Source organism: Rana temporaria, chromosome 1 (assembly GCF_905171775.1).
Source record: "Rana temporaria chromosome 1, aRanTem1.1, whole genome shotgun sequence".
NCBI lineage: Eukaryota > Metazoa > Chordata > Amphibia > Anura > Ranidae > Rana > Rana temporaria.
The window spans coordinates 404,678,145-404,694,433 of NC_053489.1; the positions used below are offsets into that span (position 1 = coordinate 404,678,145).

Consider the following 16,289-nt stretch of genomic DNA (forward strand, 5'->3'; position numbering starts at 1 on the left):
AATAAATAATCATAAAAAAATTAAACTAGGGGGAAAAAAACTGACAAACTATGAAACTCCGAATGATGTGCGCTGAACTGAGATCTGAGAATCAATCCATGTTAGAGATCATGCTAATTACTATGAAATGTACTGCTTTAATCATAAGACCCACTGGGGTTTCATTTATGACCAGCAAATCCAAATATGCATGCCTTTCTCTGTGCTTTATTCATTCACGCAGTCTAGACGTTTGGAAAGAATATCAAGGGTTGCTTTACCCTTGCCAAACCTAGCATGTTCAATCTAAAGTCTCTTTTTCTGTAGTGTGCCCATAGCACTGTCATTCATTAAAATTATACTAAAAAGAGCTCCATTCACTTAATGCTTTTGCCACCTTTTCCTTGCAAAAGTAAAGTCAGTAATGTGCAATATAGTGTCACTCTCAAAATACTGGGCATGACAACAAAATAAGCACCCAGGGCATCACAACAATGTTGCATTAACTATGCATCTGCAGAAACATCCATCTGTTATAAAGTACATATTGCTAATAAAATGATTAGCTAAGGACTGTATTGCTCCATGATCCAAACATATGTAAACTGAGCGTTGGCATAAGTAACAAAAAAAATCTATAATTTTTTTTCAAATACCTTTCTGACTATTTGACCTGTGTGAGGCCTCGTACACACGACCGAGAAACTCGACGGGCGAAACACATCGTTTTGCTCGTCGAGTTCCTTGTGAAGCCGTCGAGAAACTCGACAAGCCAATTTTCTCCATTCCCGTCAAGGAAATAGAGAACATGCTTTCTTTTTGGCTCTTCGAGTTTCTCGACAGTTTTCTCGACGAAAATGTACACACGACCGGTTTGTGTACGAGGCCTGAGATATTAGCTAAAAATGTCAAAGTGCATGCTGCGCAATGGGTAACACAATGCACATATATGCAAATGCAAATATATGCAAATGCAAATAACAGTGTGCATGCGCATACATTGACCAAAGCAAGTGCACTCTGGATTTTACACAATGCTGCTTAAAAATAGAGGGTCCGATAATAAATACCTGTACATGTAAATGCACAAAATATAACTGGTTACAAATAGCTATAGGTAAAGTTGATCCAGGGAGTAGCCGATTGCCTATTGGGGGATCAGGAAAGATTTTTTTCCCCCACTGGAACTAATTGGATCATGCTTTATTACCTTCCTCTGGATCAACTGTGAGTATAGGATAGTGCATATTATCTGTGGGTTAAACTGGATGGACTTGTGTCCTTTTTAACCAGACTATGTAGCTATGTATGTTCACGCACTCCCTTATTTGCTCTAATAACATGGCGTAGGGGCCTTTTGGAGTGGTTCCTTTTTGTCTTGCTGCATGTGCATTTTATACTTTAGTGAATAATTGTGCTGCTTGCCCCATTGTGTGCATGGTATTTCTATTTTAAGGTATATTCTTAACAAACACATTCCCTAGTGTACCTTATCAGAGTATAATGCCCAAAGTAGCACGTTGTTTTACGTACACTGAAGCCTGGTACCACAAACTAGGAATCGAAAACATGAGTGTACAGCAAATATACACGCACTGATAAAAACCTGCACTATATTGCACCAATAATCTTGGATTTTTTTCCTTGCATATTTACTTTTAGTAAATCAGGCCCATTGTCAGTGCACACCCATTGCTATACATTATACCGACTGACAGCAGAGCTTAGACATAGCAGAACAGAGGGAAGCTATATATTTCCTGATAAGCTTTGACATGCTAAGGTGTGCAGTTCCAAACTTTGTTTTTTATTTTCTTCATGTGTGCTTGACTGTTAGAAATAACGTAGATCTATGGGAGTTCCATAAGTAAGAGTTGTTCACAGCAAAGCTTGATATTCTGACACTGCATTGGTTTTATATTACAATATTTTACCAATTTAGATGCAAGCATTACTGAGTTAAGTTATTTTGCTTTGCTCAAAAATATGTTATGTACGATTGCATCCTTTATATTTTTGTACTTATATGTTTTACATTTGCAAAATACTTCTCTACCAGCCACGTGATAGGATATGATCCAAACTTTAGGGTACAGCTCTATTAACGAACACATTTAAAGGAATGCAAGCCCCGGACAAACCGGGTACTAGATCATCACTCTATTAGTTAACGATATGTTCATGTGCTGTATTATTTACAGTTCTTGGGCTGATTGAATGACCCAGTGAGAAAATTCCTAGGTCTAAAACTCCCACTTCATCACAATCATCTATCCCAAGATACTGAGTAATTCATAAATGGATAATATGGTCACTCTAATGTAGATACATATATTCTATTATTGTGCTGTAATGTACTACATACAATTCTTTTGCAATTATGTTTTTTATTTAGAATTAGTGATAACATAACATCAGGGAAATGGATGATATTCTCCTCATTTTAAAATTGTCCAAATAACTGTACGGGGATGTGCCTAATGTGAGGAGAATAATGCTATTTTGAAAACCAGGCAATTGTGATTCATAAATAGCAATGACTCTCAGCAGACTGTATGTTTATATTCAGTTAAAAAATGTTTAATTTGGCATCTTTGCAAATGAATTTGATATAATCAAACTAATCAATGCACAGCATAAATAAGCAAGCAGTGTCAACAAAAAGTTATCCGTAAAAGTAAAAATATATTATAAATAACATCAGAGCGTTTCAATTCTTCAGATTAATGATGACCAATTTTGAGGCTCACTGGTCACTAACTGTGAGCTGTGCTCTGACAAGATGCAGGAACCAGTGGCTCCCAGTGACCTTCCATAGATGGTCAATGGGCTATCATCCACACGGCTGGCTCTTATTTCAGAAATCTTCTTCTCAAAAAAGGTATGTCGTTATTGGGAACTCACTTGCATCGTTCTTCGGGCCTAGTTAGGGAACTGAAGAGCACGCATTCCCCAACATGACTGTGATGTCACCAAAAGGTAAGTATATATTCTTTTTAGTGAAAACAGAGAATGTTTTTTGCTGGTCCTTGTGAGATTCAATATCTGCCTTGAGAATTCACTACAACTGAGGTCAAGATTTTACCCTGTCTTCTGTTTCCTATTATTCATCTGTCTACCCTCATCTACCCCCCTTCCCCTCCCCTATTTGACTTTTGACTGTAAACTGCATTCTATGTGAATGCTGCCTGTCCTGACTTGTGCCAGACTGATTTCATCACCAGCTCTGAGTTCTGCAAAATTAGGCGTTTGATTAAATATTGGTACTTTGGTTTGTTGTCAACTGATATAACTAGTGCAAACTGAAAAGATGCACCTAGAATTATCATGTACCTCCTTGCAGGGGTAACTGAAGAAGAGTCACAACATTGGCTAAAAAGTTCACATATATAGATTTAAACTCCATAGCTGTTAGCAAAGTTTAGCTTGAATAGATGAGGCCTTTCTGTATTGTTTTTTGAAAATTCTTAATTAAGTCAACTATGCATTTAAGATTTTAAGGTTTTACTAGAATCCAAGGCACGTTCACCATACCATCTCAGCAATAACTGTGATATTGGAGAATGATTATATATTATATATACATATATATATACTACCCCTGATTTGTTAAAAAAACACTCTACGGCAGACCGATCTATGGAGCAGGATCTACTGGGGTTGACTTTCATGGACAAATACCTTTACCTTAAATAAAGAGCTGGTGCTAAAGGTTGTTACAGTGGAAATTCATGCGTATTTGTGGTATGTTATTGCATATGTTTAAGCCAAAATTCTTCTACAGAAGAATTGTTTAGTAGTTAAATCCTATGACTACCATTTTAAGATTATGACTGACTGCGTTAATGATTGTTTTTATGAGTACATATGACCGTAACATAAATCTTCTAATTCCAATATATAGAAATTTAATAAAGGTGTATTAAATACAAGCACATTGCAACCATCCCCAATTTAAGAAGTAAAACACAGATAATGTACTATATAACTATAAAAAAACTGATGGTTTTATCAGCTTCTCAAAATGTCCCAACATTTTTAGCTAGGTTGTAAGATAAACTATTACCAAAAAGCGGTGAATTTATTAAGAACATAACAGTGTGTTGCTAGAAAAAATATGAATGTGTCTGTGTACAAATATATAAAAATTATATATATATATGTATATATATATATTTTTTTTTTCCTTAGTCGGAAAAAAGTATGCTTCTCTTGCACAGTCATTTTAGGAAAATGAGGGTGTGTATGTACAGGTGTGTGTGTTTATACCTGCAATCTGTCAAAAGCGGCATAATACATTGTACCTTAAATAAAACCTACAAAAACATATTAATTTCAGACATATTTAAAAAAAAATGGAATTCAAAACAAAAAGATACAAGATACACAATCTCCATCACATTCTATGATACAAGGTAAGTCTATAGACCCAGGCCTACACTCATAAAGGCAACATGTATGGCAAGATTGATAAGCACACAGGATATGACGTTACATATAAAATTTCTCCTGTTTTTGGGTAAAAACAGCAAACAAACAGGCAAAAGGATATCGGGTTTAAAATTTTACAACTTTTAAAAATAGCGAACATAAAAAGCTAAAATATATCATTACAAACACGCAGCCTAGAATTGCCACTTCGTAGTCATCCTACTAAAAAAGAATGTGGTGTTTTTAAGTACGGTAAGTATAATCAGAAACATTTACTTAAGATTATTTTTGTAAAATAATAAGACTAATAAATATTTTTTAACAATAAGGTTACAAGAACAATAAGGTGTACCTGTTATACAAACGATTTTGTAGAAGAGGGACAATAATTAAATTTACATAGAAGAGACTAACCAATTAAAATATGTCCCAGGTAGCTTTGTTCCTAAGATTTCCCATCTCAACAATTCAATATAATTACAGATAAGGAACTAATTGTTCTTCATATGCAGCACACATGCTTTCCAAAATGCCTAAATGCAAATACACTTACATAATGGAGTACAAAACCTTTAAATAAGCACTTCATCAGAGAACATTCAGAATCAAAGTCTAATTACAACAAGAATAATAACAGATAATGTTGCCCATTATGTTAAAAAATATATCAGTGCATTAGTAAATATGTACCCAATAAAAAAAATATGATATATATATATATAACATTAAAAAGACTGGTCACATTTGTATTTGTAGAAAATATTGCTCATTGTCATTACATAGAATTTTATTTTTATTAATAATTTCTAGAAGTTTTCTACCATGTTATGTTACCCATTACAGATCAGGGAAGATAAAGTGCTCACTGAAGATTTATCGTTTAGAAACACTTTAGTTCACAAGTTACAACAGTCCCTCAACACATTATATAACCAAATATATGTGCTTACTATAGAAAATACTAGTATCATAGAAGAGAATGTTCCAATTCCAACAAAGCTCTACAAAAAAAAAAAAAACACAGTTTGGGATAAAATGTTCTTTTTGCTTGATTTATTGATTTTTATTCTGAAAACTTGTCCAGAACACTCCGAGTAAGTAAGCAGTGCTATTTTTACAGATCGCTATCAGTGTGTTAAATTATGTGAGGTGCTTAATCCTCTAAGACTGTTCTCTTTCATTTAATAACCCAAGCACTTGGAAAGAAGCCGTATGGGTCTGAAAATGCTGAGCAAAAAAAATAAAAAATAAAAATTGACAGTCCACGCCAGACCTGGGATCCTTTAAGAATTTTAACATGTGTTGAGCATTTAACTGAACAAAAGAAATATCCTAGGCCAGAATCACAGTTGCAGGCAGAAACCCAAATCTGAGGAACAGGTCTAAAAAAAAAATTGAAGGCATCTACGTAAATAAAAACCATATGTGAAGCAATCAGCACTAAAAAAAAAAAAAAAGGCAAAGACCACAATCTTTCAGCTGGAACATCATATTATTCTGACTGAAGCATACCTAACTATTTAGGTATTTTAAATAATGCACTCGGAGATTTATATGACATGCCTGAAGACTTATATACTGATGATACATTTTAGGAGACAAAGCTCTTGACTTTGTTTAGCTATAGTGTACAGAGTTGCCTACATACATGAACACACACACATATATACACATGAACATACATGATACATATATGTTTGCGCATACAGATATGCTATTCTTTTTAATTTTACTTTTTCTATGTGCTGAAATTTTTTCCTTGGTGTGATACAGAAAACATAAACTGTTGAGATCATCCCTGTCCCTGTAGGATCTTACTGTCTATTATCTCAACCATATACACACACAAATAGCTGGCTCAGTTTTGACTGGAAGACCATTACTCTACCGGTATGTTTTTGGATGTGACAAGAAACTGGATTACCAGAAGGAAACCCACACCAACAAAGGTAGAACATACTAACGCCATCCAGATACTGTCCTTGGTGGCAATGAAATCCAGGAATCTGGCATGGCCAGGCTAGAGTACTAACAGCCCATACTAGTTCCCCAAAATATGTCCTAAGAAATAATAGTTCACTTTAAGATTACTTTCTTTTGGGATTGTTAAACACCAACAAACATACAAAAGACCAGAGTGCATTAATTCTGTAAAGTTATACTAGTGTAGCATGAAAATGAACTTGAAACGCTTACGAATGCTTAAAAACTTGAATTATTTGTATAACTCGTGCCAAGTTCCATGTGTGAGGGCTTTAAAAATAAAACTAAGTAAAAATAACAAGATTCTTTTTTGGAATTTTGGATCTGGAGAACAAGCAGAGAGGTTGCTACAATATGTTGGATACAGTGAAATTTGATAGCTTTTTTGTCGAATTTTGTACATGGGTACTATTTAATTTTTTTCCCCAAAGCCGCTACGCGGCACACGTTTTGATTTAGAAAGTTTGATTTGAATTTCAGGTCTATGGATTTGTTAGCTGGGTATTATAGGGTGGTTGAATTTGCAGGTATAGTCTTAGTCTATAATATAAGAAAATAATATTCTAACCTAAGTGTGTAAATAAGCGTGCTCTGGTTGCCTGAGCATACATGTGTATGCCTACTGAGGAAGGAGGGGAAAGCATGCTGATTCTGGCTTATATCAAGTGGACAATAGCAGTCAGCCGAAATATCCCATTCAGCCGATTGCTATTTTCCCTGTGATCTGTTGGCCAAGGATATCTGCAGCAGTCCAAATCTGGCTGTGGCCATGATGATCTTTGCCCAAACTAGATGGAAGCAGTTTGATTTGGTGATAATCATCTCACAGATTAATGTACTATAATATAATGCTTAAATACTTCAGGCATACCCCACGTTTAAGTACACAATGGGCTTTATTTACTAAAGCTGTAAAGTGCAAAATCAGGCTCACTTCTGCATAGAAACCAATGAGTTTCCAGGTTTTATTACCAGGCTTAATTGAACAAGCTGGGGTTAGAAGCTGATTGGTTTCTATGCAGAAGTGAGCCTGATTTTGCGCTTTCCAGCTTTAGTAAATAAACCCCATTGTGTACTTAAAAGTGGGGTATGCCTGTACATATTACATGTAAAATATACTCTGAAAAATGTTACAATAATATGTATAGAATGTATAGCAAGCATGACAGCACACTACACAACATACAAGCCAATGTGGGAACATATAATAGGCATGTAAATTGGGCGTGACACGTACTAAGCAGTGTGCACACAGAGAAAATCAGACTGTTCCACATAATACACAGGAATGGTCTAGCCACCCCTTTCAACATGGACAACACATTCCACCACATGCTTTGTGTTACAGTGTATCAACTAAATGAATAAGCTCCGCTAATGAGCATTTCTGAACCTTGCATAGGTGATACATGCCAAGATTGCAAACAATGATCATGATATCTCTGCAATAACCACAAACAGATGTAATTACATATGAGTACATAAATGAACAGGAAACTATGTTATATGTTCTAAATTTTACAAATGCTGCCCTACAAAAAAATTACACTAACCACGCCATCTACTCTGCATTGGTCATACATGATGCCATGCAAGTCCACACACATAAAGCAGCAGACTGAGCATCCCTATAATGGTCATGACAGACTGTCAGTTCTAACACTGGCACAGGAGTACTTACCTATGCATGCACTGATCAGACCAACCAACCCTATAATATATTGTAACTATACTGTACATGTAACTAGCATTCCAAACACTCTTGTACTCTCCACAAACACATTTCCCTCTGTACTACAGTGTACATATTAAACATGACTCTTTAGCTTTGTGTACACTGCACTGTACCTGTTATACCAGTACGCACAGTGCTTTAATTTTATATTTACGCTCTCTTTTTACACTTACCAAACTCAGTGATAACAATACTTTGCTATATATGCTATACAAGCATACTGTACATCAGTTATTTGAAACTGTTCAATGCTTGCACATGCTCTTAGTGCCTGGGCAGCTCATATTGCACAGGTACCAAGTGTTATGTACACACGCTGCATAGTACATATCATTATCATTCCATGCTGCACATCCATCCATCCTACCAACATGTGATATCACGTACGGTACTTTCATTTATCCTATCAAACTCATGCTTCCTAATGTGTATGCATGGGTCACACCAAGTGAATGTAACATGCTTCTTCTTACATACATAAGGCTGATCATGTGACACTACAATGCACTATACATATGGAATATGTCTATTTCCCAACATGCTTGTAACATGCCAACGTTACATTTGCATGCAAAAACATCCAATAGGTAAACTAATATAAACTAATAATCATGATATGAAACACTTATATAGGATATACATAAACACATGATGGGCAATGATACTCTATTATGACAATACTATGTTACTTTCTTTATTTTGTACTTTATTTTATTGAAATGTTGGAAAAAGCAATAAACATATTGCAAAACAAAATAAAAAATCAGTGTTTACTACTAAACAGGTAAACTGGTCATGACATTTACTAAGCAAACTCATGCTAAGGATGCCAAACTATGCAAACTTTGGTAGTGGAAAGTTGATTTTGCTTAAAAATGCATACATGCATTGAACAGAACATGCTGATTCGCACTGTACAGCACATGTAACAAACATGCAGATATTTCATTCCAGAAATAACTCAGCGTTAAGTGCTATTTGAACAAGCCTTTGTTGAACTAGGTTTATCCAGCCCATGCTGTAATCGATATAACACATGGAAATACTCTGAGACAAAGCAGAGCAATACATAATAAAGCTTATTTAATAAAGCAGTAAATCAGCAACGATTATGTGCAAAGCGCTCTAATCGCTGACTACCAATTAGATTTAATTTTGCTGCAGTCAGATTTGTGAGAGACAGATTGTGATTGGTTACGATAGGATGCTGCGCTTTGCTTGCCGCTCTGTTGGTCTTATTAAACATAAGCACCAAAGAGTTCTGGCAAACTGACTAGTACATAAAATGTTGGCATGTATCGGATGTTTACTAGACAAATGAACTCTTATGTGGGTATGGACCTCACATGTGCTGGGTACGTTATTTATGTCTATACAAATATATACGCAGACGCAATGCATTTGCTAATTGTTTCGTCTTTGAATCGCCATATTGCACTCAGTAACAACCTACATTCATACTTCATTCACTCAAAGAAAATATTGAAATAAAATGGTCATGATAACTTTCCCAGCATACGACATAACTTACTTCCTGCATGGACTGGGAAAATACAATATCACATTGTTTGGAAAACTTGAACCATGCAATGGCTTTGGAAATAAATACTACACAGCACAACCGTGCTGGGAATGTCAGTCTGTTTAGAACAGTTAATTGTTTGACAAAATGTATGTATAAAAAGCATTCCAAGCAACAGCATGCATTGAAATGTCATAGCGGCTAAATACTACATAATATGCATTGTGAATGCCAACTAGTGCCACATAACATGCACCAACCATGCCAACCAATATGTGCTTCCCTTGCCAGCCAAAACAGCATCATGTGCACCAGTAATATAAATAGGCTGTAGAAAAGCATTTACTATTAAGAACGCATACACCCTTATAACAAAAACAGATCTTTATAAGATACAAAGATTCAGGCTTGTGTTAAGACGCTTTACTTTTGTTCTGAGGCTCTGCGGCTGTGTTAAATTCACAATACAAAACGCCTGTTCCTTGAGAGACAGCCTACGATCATCAAATGCACTTGTAGCTCATAATGATCCTGAGCATTAGGGGAAAGCTCAGGTCCCTGGAGTTTCCTGCAACAGCAGCATCTGGATCAGCTCAGGAAAGCAGACACACTAGAACACAAGCCAGCATCTCACATACACACAACCCACTGCCACTCATGATGCCTAATGAAGCAAGAAAAACAGCAGAAGTATGTTTATGGGTATGGGGCACTCAGAAAAGTTCTGTTTACAAACAAGACTTGACAAACACAAAATAGGTTTCCATACTCTATGACAGCCTTCCTCAACAGTGGTTCCTCCACGGTTTGTGAGGGATTTCACCATCAATGAATCATTTCTATCCCCTAGATATGTAATTACGGACACCAATGCTCTTTTTAGCTTAATGTAAGGGGAGATTCGTCCCACTGACCACCAACGTAAGGAGCACTCTTCCCACTGACCACCAATTTAAGGAGCACTCTTCCCACTGACCATCAATTTAAGGAGAACTCTTCCCAATGACCATCAATTTAAGGAGAACTCTTCCCACTGACCACCAATTTAAGGAGAACTCTTCCCACTGACCACTAATTTAAGGAGAACTCTTCCCACTGACCACCAATTTAAGGAGAACTCTTCCCACTGACCACCAATATAAGGAGCATTCTTCCCACTGACCACCAATGTAAGGAGCACTCTTCCCACTGACCACCAATTTAAGGAGCATTCTTCCCACTGACCACCAATTTAAGGAGCATTCTTCCCACTGACCACCAATTTAAGGAGCACTCTTCCCACTGACCACCAATTTAAGAAAAACTCTTCCCACTGACCACCAATTTAGGAAAAACTCTTCCCACTGACCACCAATTTAAGGAGAACTTCCCACTGACCACCAATTTAAGGAGAACTCTTCCCACTGACCACCAATTTAAGGAGAACTCTTCCCACTGACCACCAATATAAGGATAATTTTTCCTACTAACCACCAATGTAAAGAGCACTCTTCCCACTGGCCACCATAGTAAGGAACACTTTTCTACTGACCACCAATCTAAGGAGCACTCTTCCTACTGACCACCAATTTAAGGGGCACTCTTCCCTCTGACCACCAATTTAAAGAGCACTCTTCCCATTGACCTCCATTGTAAGGAGAATTCTTCCTACTGACCACCAATGTAAGGAGAACTCTTCCTACTGACCACCAATTTAAGGAGCACTCTTCCCACTGAACACCAATGTAAGGAGAACTCTTCCTACTGACCACCAATGTAAGAAGCACTCTTCCCACTGGCCACCATAATAAGGAACACTTTTCTACTGACCACCAACTTAAGGAGCACTCTTCCTACTGACCACCAATTTAAGGGGCACTCTTCCCACTTACCCCCAATGTAAGGAGTGCTCTTCCCACTGATCACCATAGTAAGGGTCACTCTTCCCACTGACCACCAACGTAAGGAGCACTCTTCCCCCTAAACACCAATTTAAGGGGCACTCTTCCCACTGACCACTAATATAAAGAGAATTATTCCTACTGACCACCAATGTAAGGACCCCACTGACCACCAAGGTGGTTTTACTGACCACCAATGTACGGAGCACTCTTCTTCCTACTGACCACTAACGTAAGGAGCACTCTTTCTACTGACCGTAATTGTAAGGAGCACTCTTCCTACTTTCCACCAACATAAGAAGCATTCTTCCTATTGACCAACAATATAAGGAGCACCCTTCCAAAATGACCACCAATGAAAGCAGTACTCTTCTTACTCTTCCTACTCAGCAACACTGTAACATTTAGAGCACTCTTCCTACTGACCACTAACATAAAGAGGATTATTTTCACTGATGTAAAGAGCACTCTTCCAAATGACCTCCAATATAAGGAACACTCTTTCTACTGACCACCAATGTAAGAAGCACTCTTCCCACTCATCACTAATGTAAGTGTTCCTCCAGAAGTTGTTAGGGATCCCTTGATCAATGAGTAACTTCTACCCCCCCCCCCCCAGATATGTAATCACCAACACCAATGATCTTTTTAGCTAAATATAAGAGAAGATTATTCCCACTGACCACCAATATAAGGCACACTCTTCCCACTGACCACCAATATAAGGAATTCTCTTTCCACTGACTGCTAATGTAAGGGGAATTCTTCCCACTGACCACCAGTATAAGGAGCATTCATTCCACTGACCACTAATGTAAGGAGAACTCTTCTAACTGACCACTAATGTAGGGGGAATTCTTCCTGCTGACCACCAATATAAGGAGCAATTATTTCACTGACCACAAATGCAAGGGGAACTCTTCTCACTGACCACGAATGCAAGGGGAACTCTTCTTACTGACCACGAATGCAAAGGGAACTCTTCTCACGGACCACAAATGTATGGGAACTCTTCTCATTGACTACAAATATAAGGAGCACTCTTCCCACTAACCACTTATGTAGGGGGAACTCTTCCCACTGACCACCAATAAAAGGGGCATTAATTCCACTGACCACTATTGTAAGGAACACTCTTGCTACTGACCAACATTGTAAGGAGCAATGTTCCCACTGAGGACCAAATTAAGAAGCCCTCTTCATGCTGACCACTACTGCATGCAGGACTGCTCCAAATAACCATCACAACTGTAGATATAGTAATTACTGTCATGGGTTTCCTGAGCCTGGAAAGTTTTTTCAAGCGTTTCTCCTAGTTAAAAAGGTCTGAGAATGTCTGTGGATTTACACAGACACCATCAGAGTTGAAGATCAGCCAGGGTTAATAATATCTGTTGCTGGTTTGTTGAAAGTTCCCCCACCACCACAGTCATCATGAAAACAGCACGTCTGGCAAGTTAGCCCACACACAGTTAATTACTTACCAGGCAATCACATCCAGGACTGCCACACATCGTCATCTGACCCAACTCATAGACTGACGGTAGGTACCTTCCATCCATAGGACAGAGTTACCTGTAGAAGTTTGATGCCCTTCCCCGTGAAATAAAGAAAGCCTTCTTACCTGGGATTACTCTTGTTCCAGTAGACTGCATAGCGATCTGAGATGACTTTGCTGGGATCATCTGTCCATACACAGACCCAAATCAGGGCCCCAAGGAGCAGTGGGACCAGGGGCCCCATACTCGGGGTCCAAGTTGTGTGCTCCACTCACACCGGACCCCCTGGTCCCATGCCCTGTCGGTGTGGTGGTGGAGAAGTGATGAAGAAGTGTGGAGCAGAGGTGGAAGGAAGGTGAAGGAGGAGGAAGGTGGAGGTGTGGTCCTTGTTGTCAGTGTCCCAGTGGTCGGGTAGCCCTCAGCTCCATGCCATGGGGGGGAATAATGTGTAGGTACCTGGATCCCGCTCACTATCGCTGTATATCAGCCCAGGGCTCCAGCTCAGCTCAGTCTCTGTACTCGCTCTCATGGTCCAGAGCCCAGGAGGTGACAACTCCTGAGCCCGGGCTACAGGACCAGTCAGGACATCCTGGAGTGGGGGGAGGGGAGGGAGACCACAGATCCCGGGCCACACGTACAGTCCGCACAACAGGTAGGAAGAACACGATTCACACACAACTACTACAGGCACAGACAACTAGCGCTGCCACCACGGACACACAACCCCACTAGAGCAACTGCCAAGTCCTTGTCTCCTCACTCCATCTACACACCGAACATCCCCCCCCCCCCCTCCTCCCTCTCCGGCCAGCCCTCCATACTCCTCCCTTACCGAGCAGCATCACTCCCTTCTCATTCTCTGCCTCAATGTCAACGGCGCGATTGGAGCTGCTCAGAGACCTCGCGCCATCTACTGGATGTGTGCAGTACTACCGCCTCTGATGTGCCTCCGTCTCTGCAGGGCCTTCTTTTACACAACTTCACTATAGTCATAAAAACAGAAATGTTTACAATATGGCAACCTACAAAAAGATCATCGCAGGCGTTTTATTCCTTTCTTCCTTTACTCCCCACTGCCTTCAAGTGGTTGTGGTTTTCCCTATAGGTAAGCCTAGAATAAGGCATACCTATAGGTAGTGGAAATATCTTCTGACCGTGCGCCATTTAGGAGATATTTACCTTGTAGTGCGCCGATGATGTCATTGGCCCATGCGCTGTGAATAAACAAACCTCTGTGCCATTTCTTCACTCGCAAGTGCCGTGACTGACAGCTCCCGCGCGCGGTAGTGACCTCACATGGCTCCGGACAGTCACAGAGCTGGAGTCCCCAGCCCTGGAAGGAAGAGGGGCGAAGATGTTTTTACTTTGCAGGGGAACAAAGAGGAAGTAAAACCTATTAGGCCCCGTACACACGACCAGTTTGCTCGGCAGAATTCAGCTTCCGACCGAGTTTCTGGCTGAATTCTGCCGAGAAACCCGGCCGTGTGTACACTTTCGGCCGAGGAAGCCGACGAGGAGCTCGGCGAGGAAATAGAGAACATGTTCTCTATTTCCTCGTTGTTCAATGGGAGCTCTCGCCCCGCCGAGCTCCTCGGCGGCTTCAGTGCTGAACTGGCCGAGGAACTCGATGTGTTTGGCACCTCGAGTTCCTCGGCCGTGTGTACGAGGCCTTAGGGTTACTTCCTCTTTACCAAGAAAATGCCTGTAAAACCAGTGGCACTACCCCCCCTAGCCCACTGTCTGCCGGTTGGTCAGGCACTTACATCATCTAGGTGATGGGCTGTGGCAAGTGGCTCCCGTCAGGGCTGGTACAGGAATTTTTGACACCTTAGGCAAAACCTAATTTTGCCACCCCTTTCTCCACCCCCTTTACCCTGCCCATGTATACCCCACCTTTTTAATGAAGCGCCCATCAAATGCAACCTACCAGCGCCCATCAATGCAGCCTCACCAGCGCCCATCAATGCAGCCTCACCAGCACTTATCAATGCAGCCTCACCAGTGCCCATCAATGCAGCCTCACCAGAACACAGACACAGTCTTCCGCCACCGCTGTGCCTCTGACACTATGTGCGAATGGAGCAGCAGCTGCCTGCTGATGCTGAGACTTAGGCCCCGTACACACGACCGAGTTTCTCGGCAGAATTCAGCCAGAAACTCGATCGGAGCCGTATTCTGCCGAGAAACCCGGCCGTGTGTACACTTTGCTGTCAATCACATCCGATGATGCGGCACGCCGGGGGGGCGGGGCCGAGTGATACAGTTGGCGGCTATGCCCGCCACTGTATCACGGGAGCTCGCTCGCATGAAGGTGGAAAGCTCTTGCGAGGAGGAGCCAAGACAGCCGCCGAGGGACCCCAGAATGCAGGGTTCGTGGGCACTCTGTGCAAAACGAGCTGCACAGTGGAGGTAAGTATAACATGTTTGTTATTTTACAAAAACATTTTTTTTTACTTTAATGTTCCTTTAAGGCCCCGTTGACACGATCCAAAATTGGGATGACATTTTCGTTTGCTAGTCGTATTTTGAAACTAAATAGGTTACTAAAGTTACGAAAATTCTCATACGACAGAATAAAAAATTGGAAGTGATGTAATGTGTTGTAGTGTATTGGTATTGTCTTTTTGTGTGCTGATTAAACGAAAGTCCTACGAGAAATTTTTCATGTTTGTCCCTTTGGATAACATCGCAAGAACTGTCGTGATCGGCTCTTGAAAGCTGTGTATTAACAGTCATATTAACGTACAATTGCTTCTAAAGCGGTATTTGTCCGATTTTCGGATTGTGTGTATGGGCCTTTACATTCACCGGCTCCTTTATTAGTTACACCTGTTCAGTTGCTTGGTAACATAAATTGCTAATCAGCCAATCACATGGCAGGTGAGTGTACATATCTAATGAAGACTGACTGGGGCACTCCCAGAACATTGCTTAGTACACACAATAAAAAAATCAGCCGGAAAAATACCGCTTTAACCCTGGTTCACATTGATGCTACTTTGAAATCACGCTTCTTCACTTGAAGTAGCGTGATTTCAATGTAGCAAGGTCAGCGCAATTTCAGGTGCTACTTGATAGACATCTGTGTGGCTTCATGCACAGATGTCTATTGAAGTCGCACCTGAAATCGGCAAAAGTAGTGCAGGAACTACTTTTGCAAATCAGTGTGGCGCCGCAAGATCGGTGTCGCACCGATTGGAACAGTGCCATTACCTCCAATAGGCTGAGACTTGTCATGCTCTTTGATCTCTCAAATCGCA

At 40.0% G+C, this 16,289-nt stretch overlaps 1 protein-coding gene across 1 annotated transcript in view; it reads right to left on the reverse strand.

Moving 5' to 3' along the window:
* EFNA2 (ephrin A2) overlaps window positions 1-13,821 on the reverse strand; it is a 394,309-nt gene extending 380,488 nt beyond the window's left edge. Inside the window, exon 1 of the mRNA XM_040323691.1 lies at window positions 13,155-13,821. Within this exon, the coding sequence (XP_040179625.1) occupies window positions 13,155-13,273 (119 nt within the window). The 5' untranslated portion in view covers window positions 13,274-13,821. The remainder of the gene's footprint in view (window positions 1-13,154) is intronic.
* Between the last annotated feature and the right edge of the window lie 2,468 nt (window positions 13,822-16,289).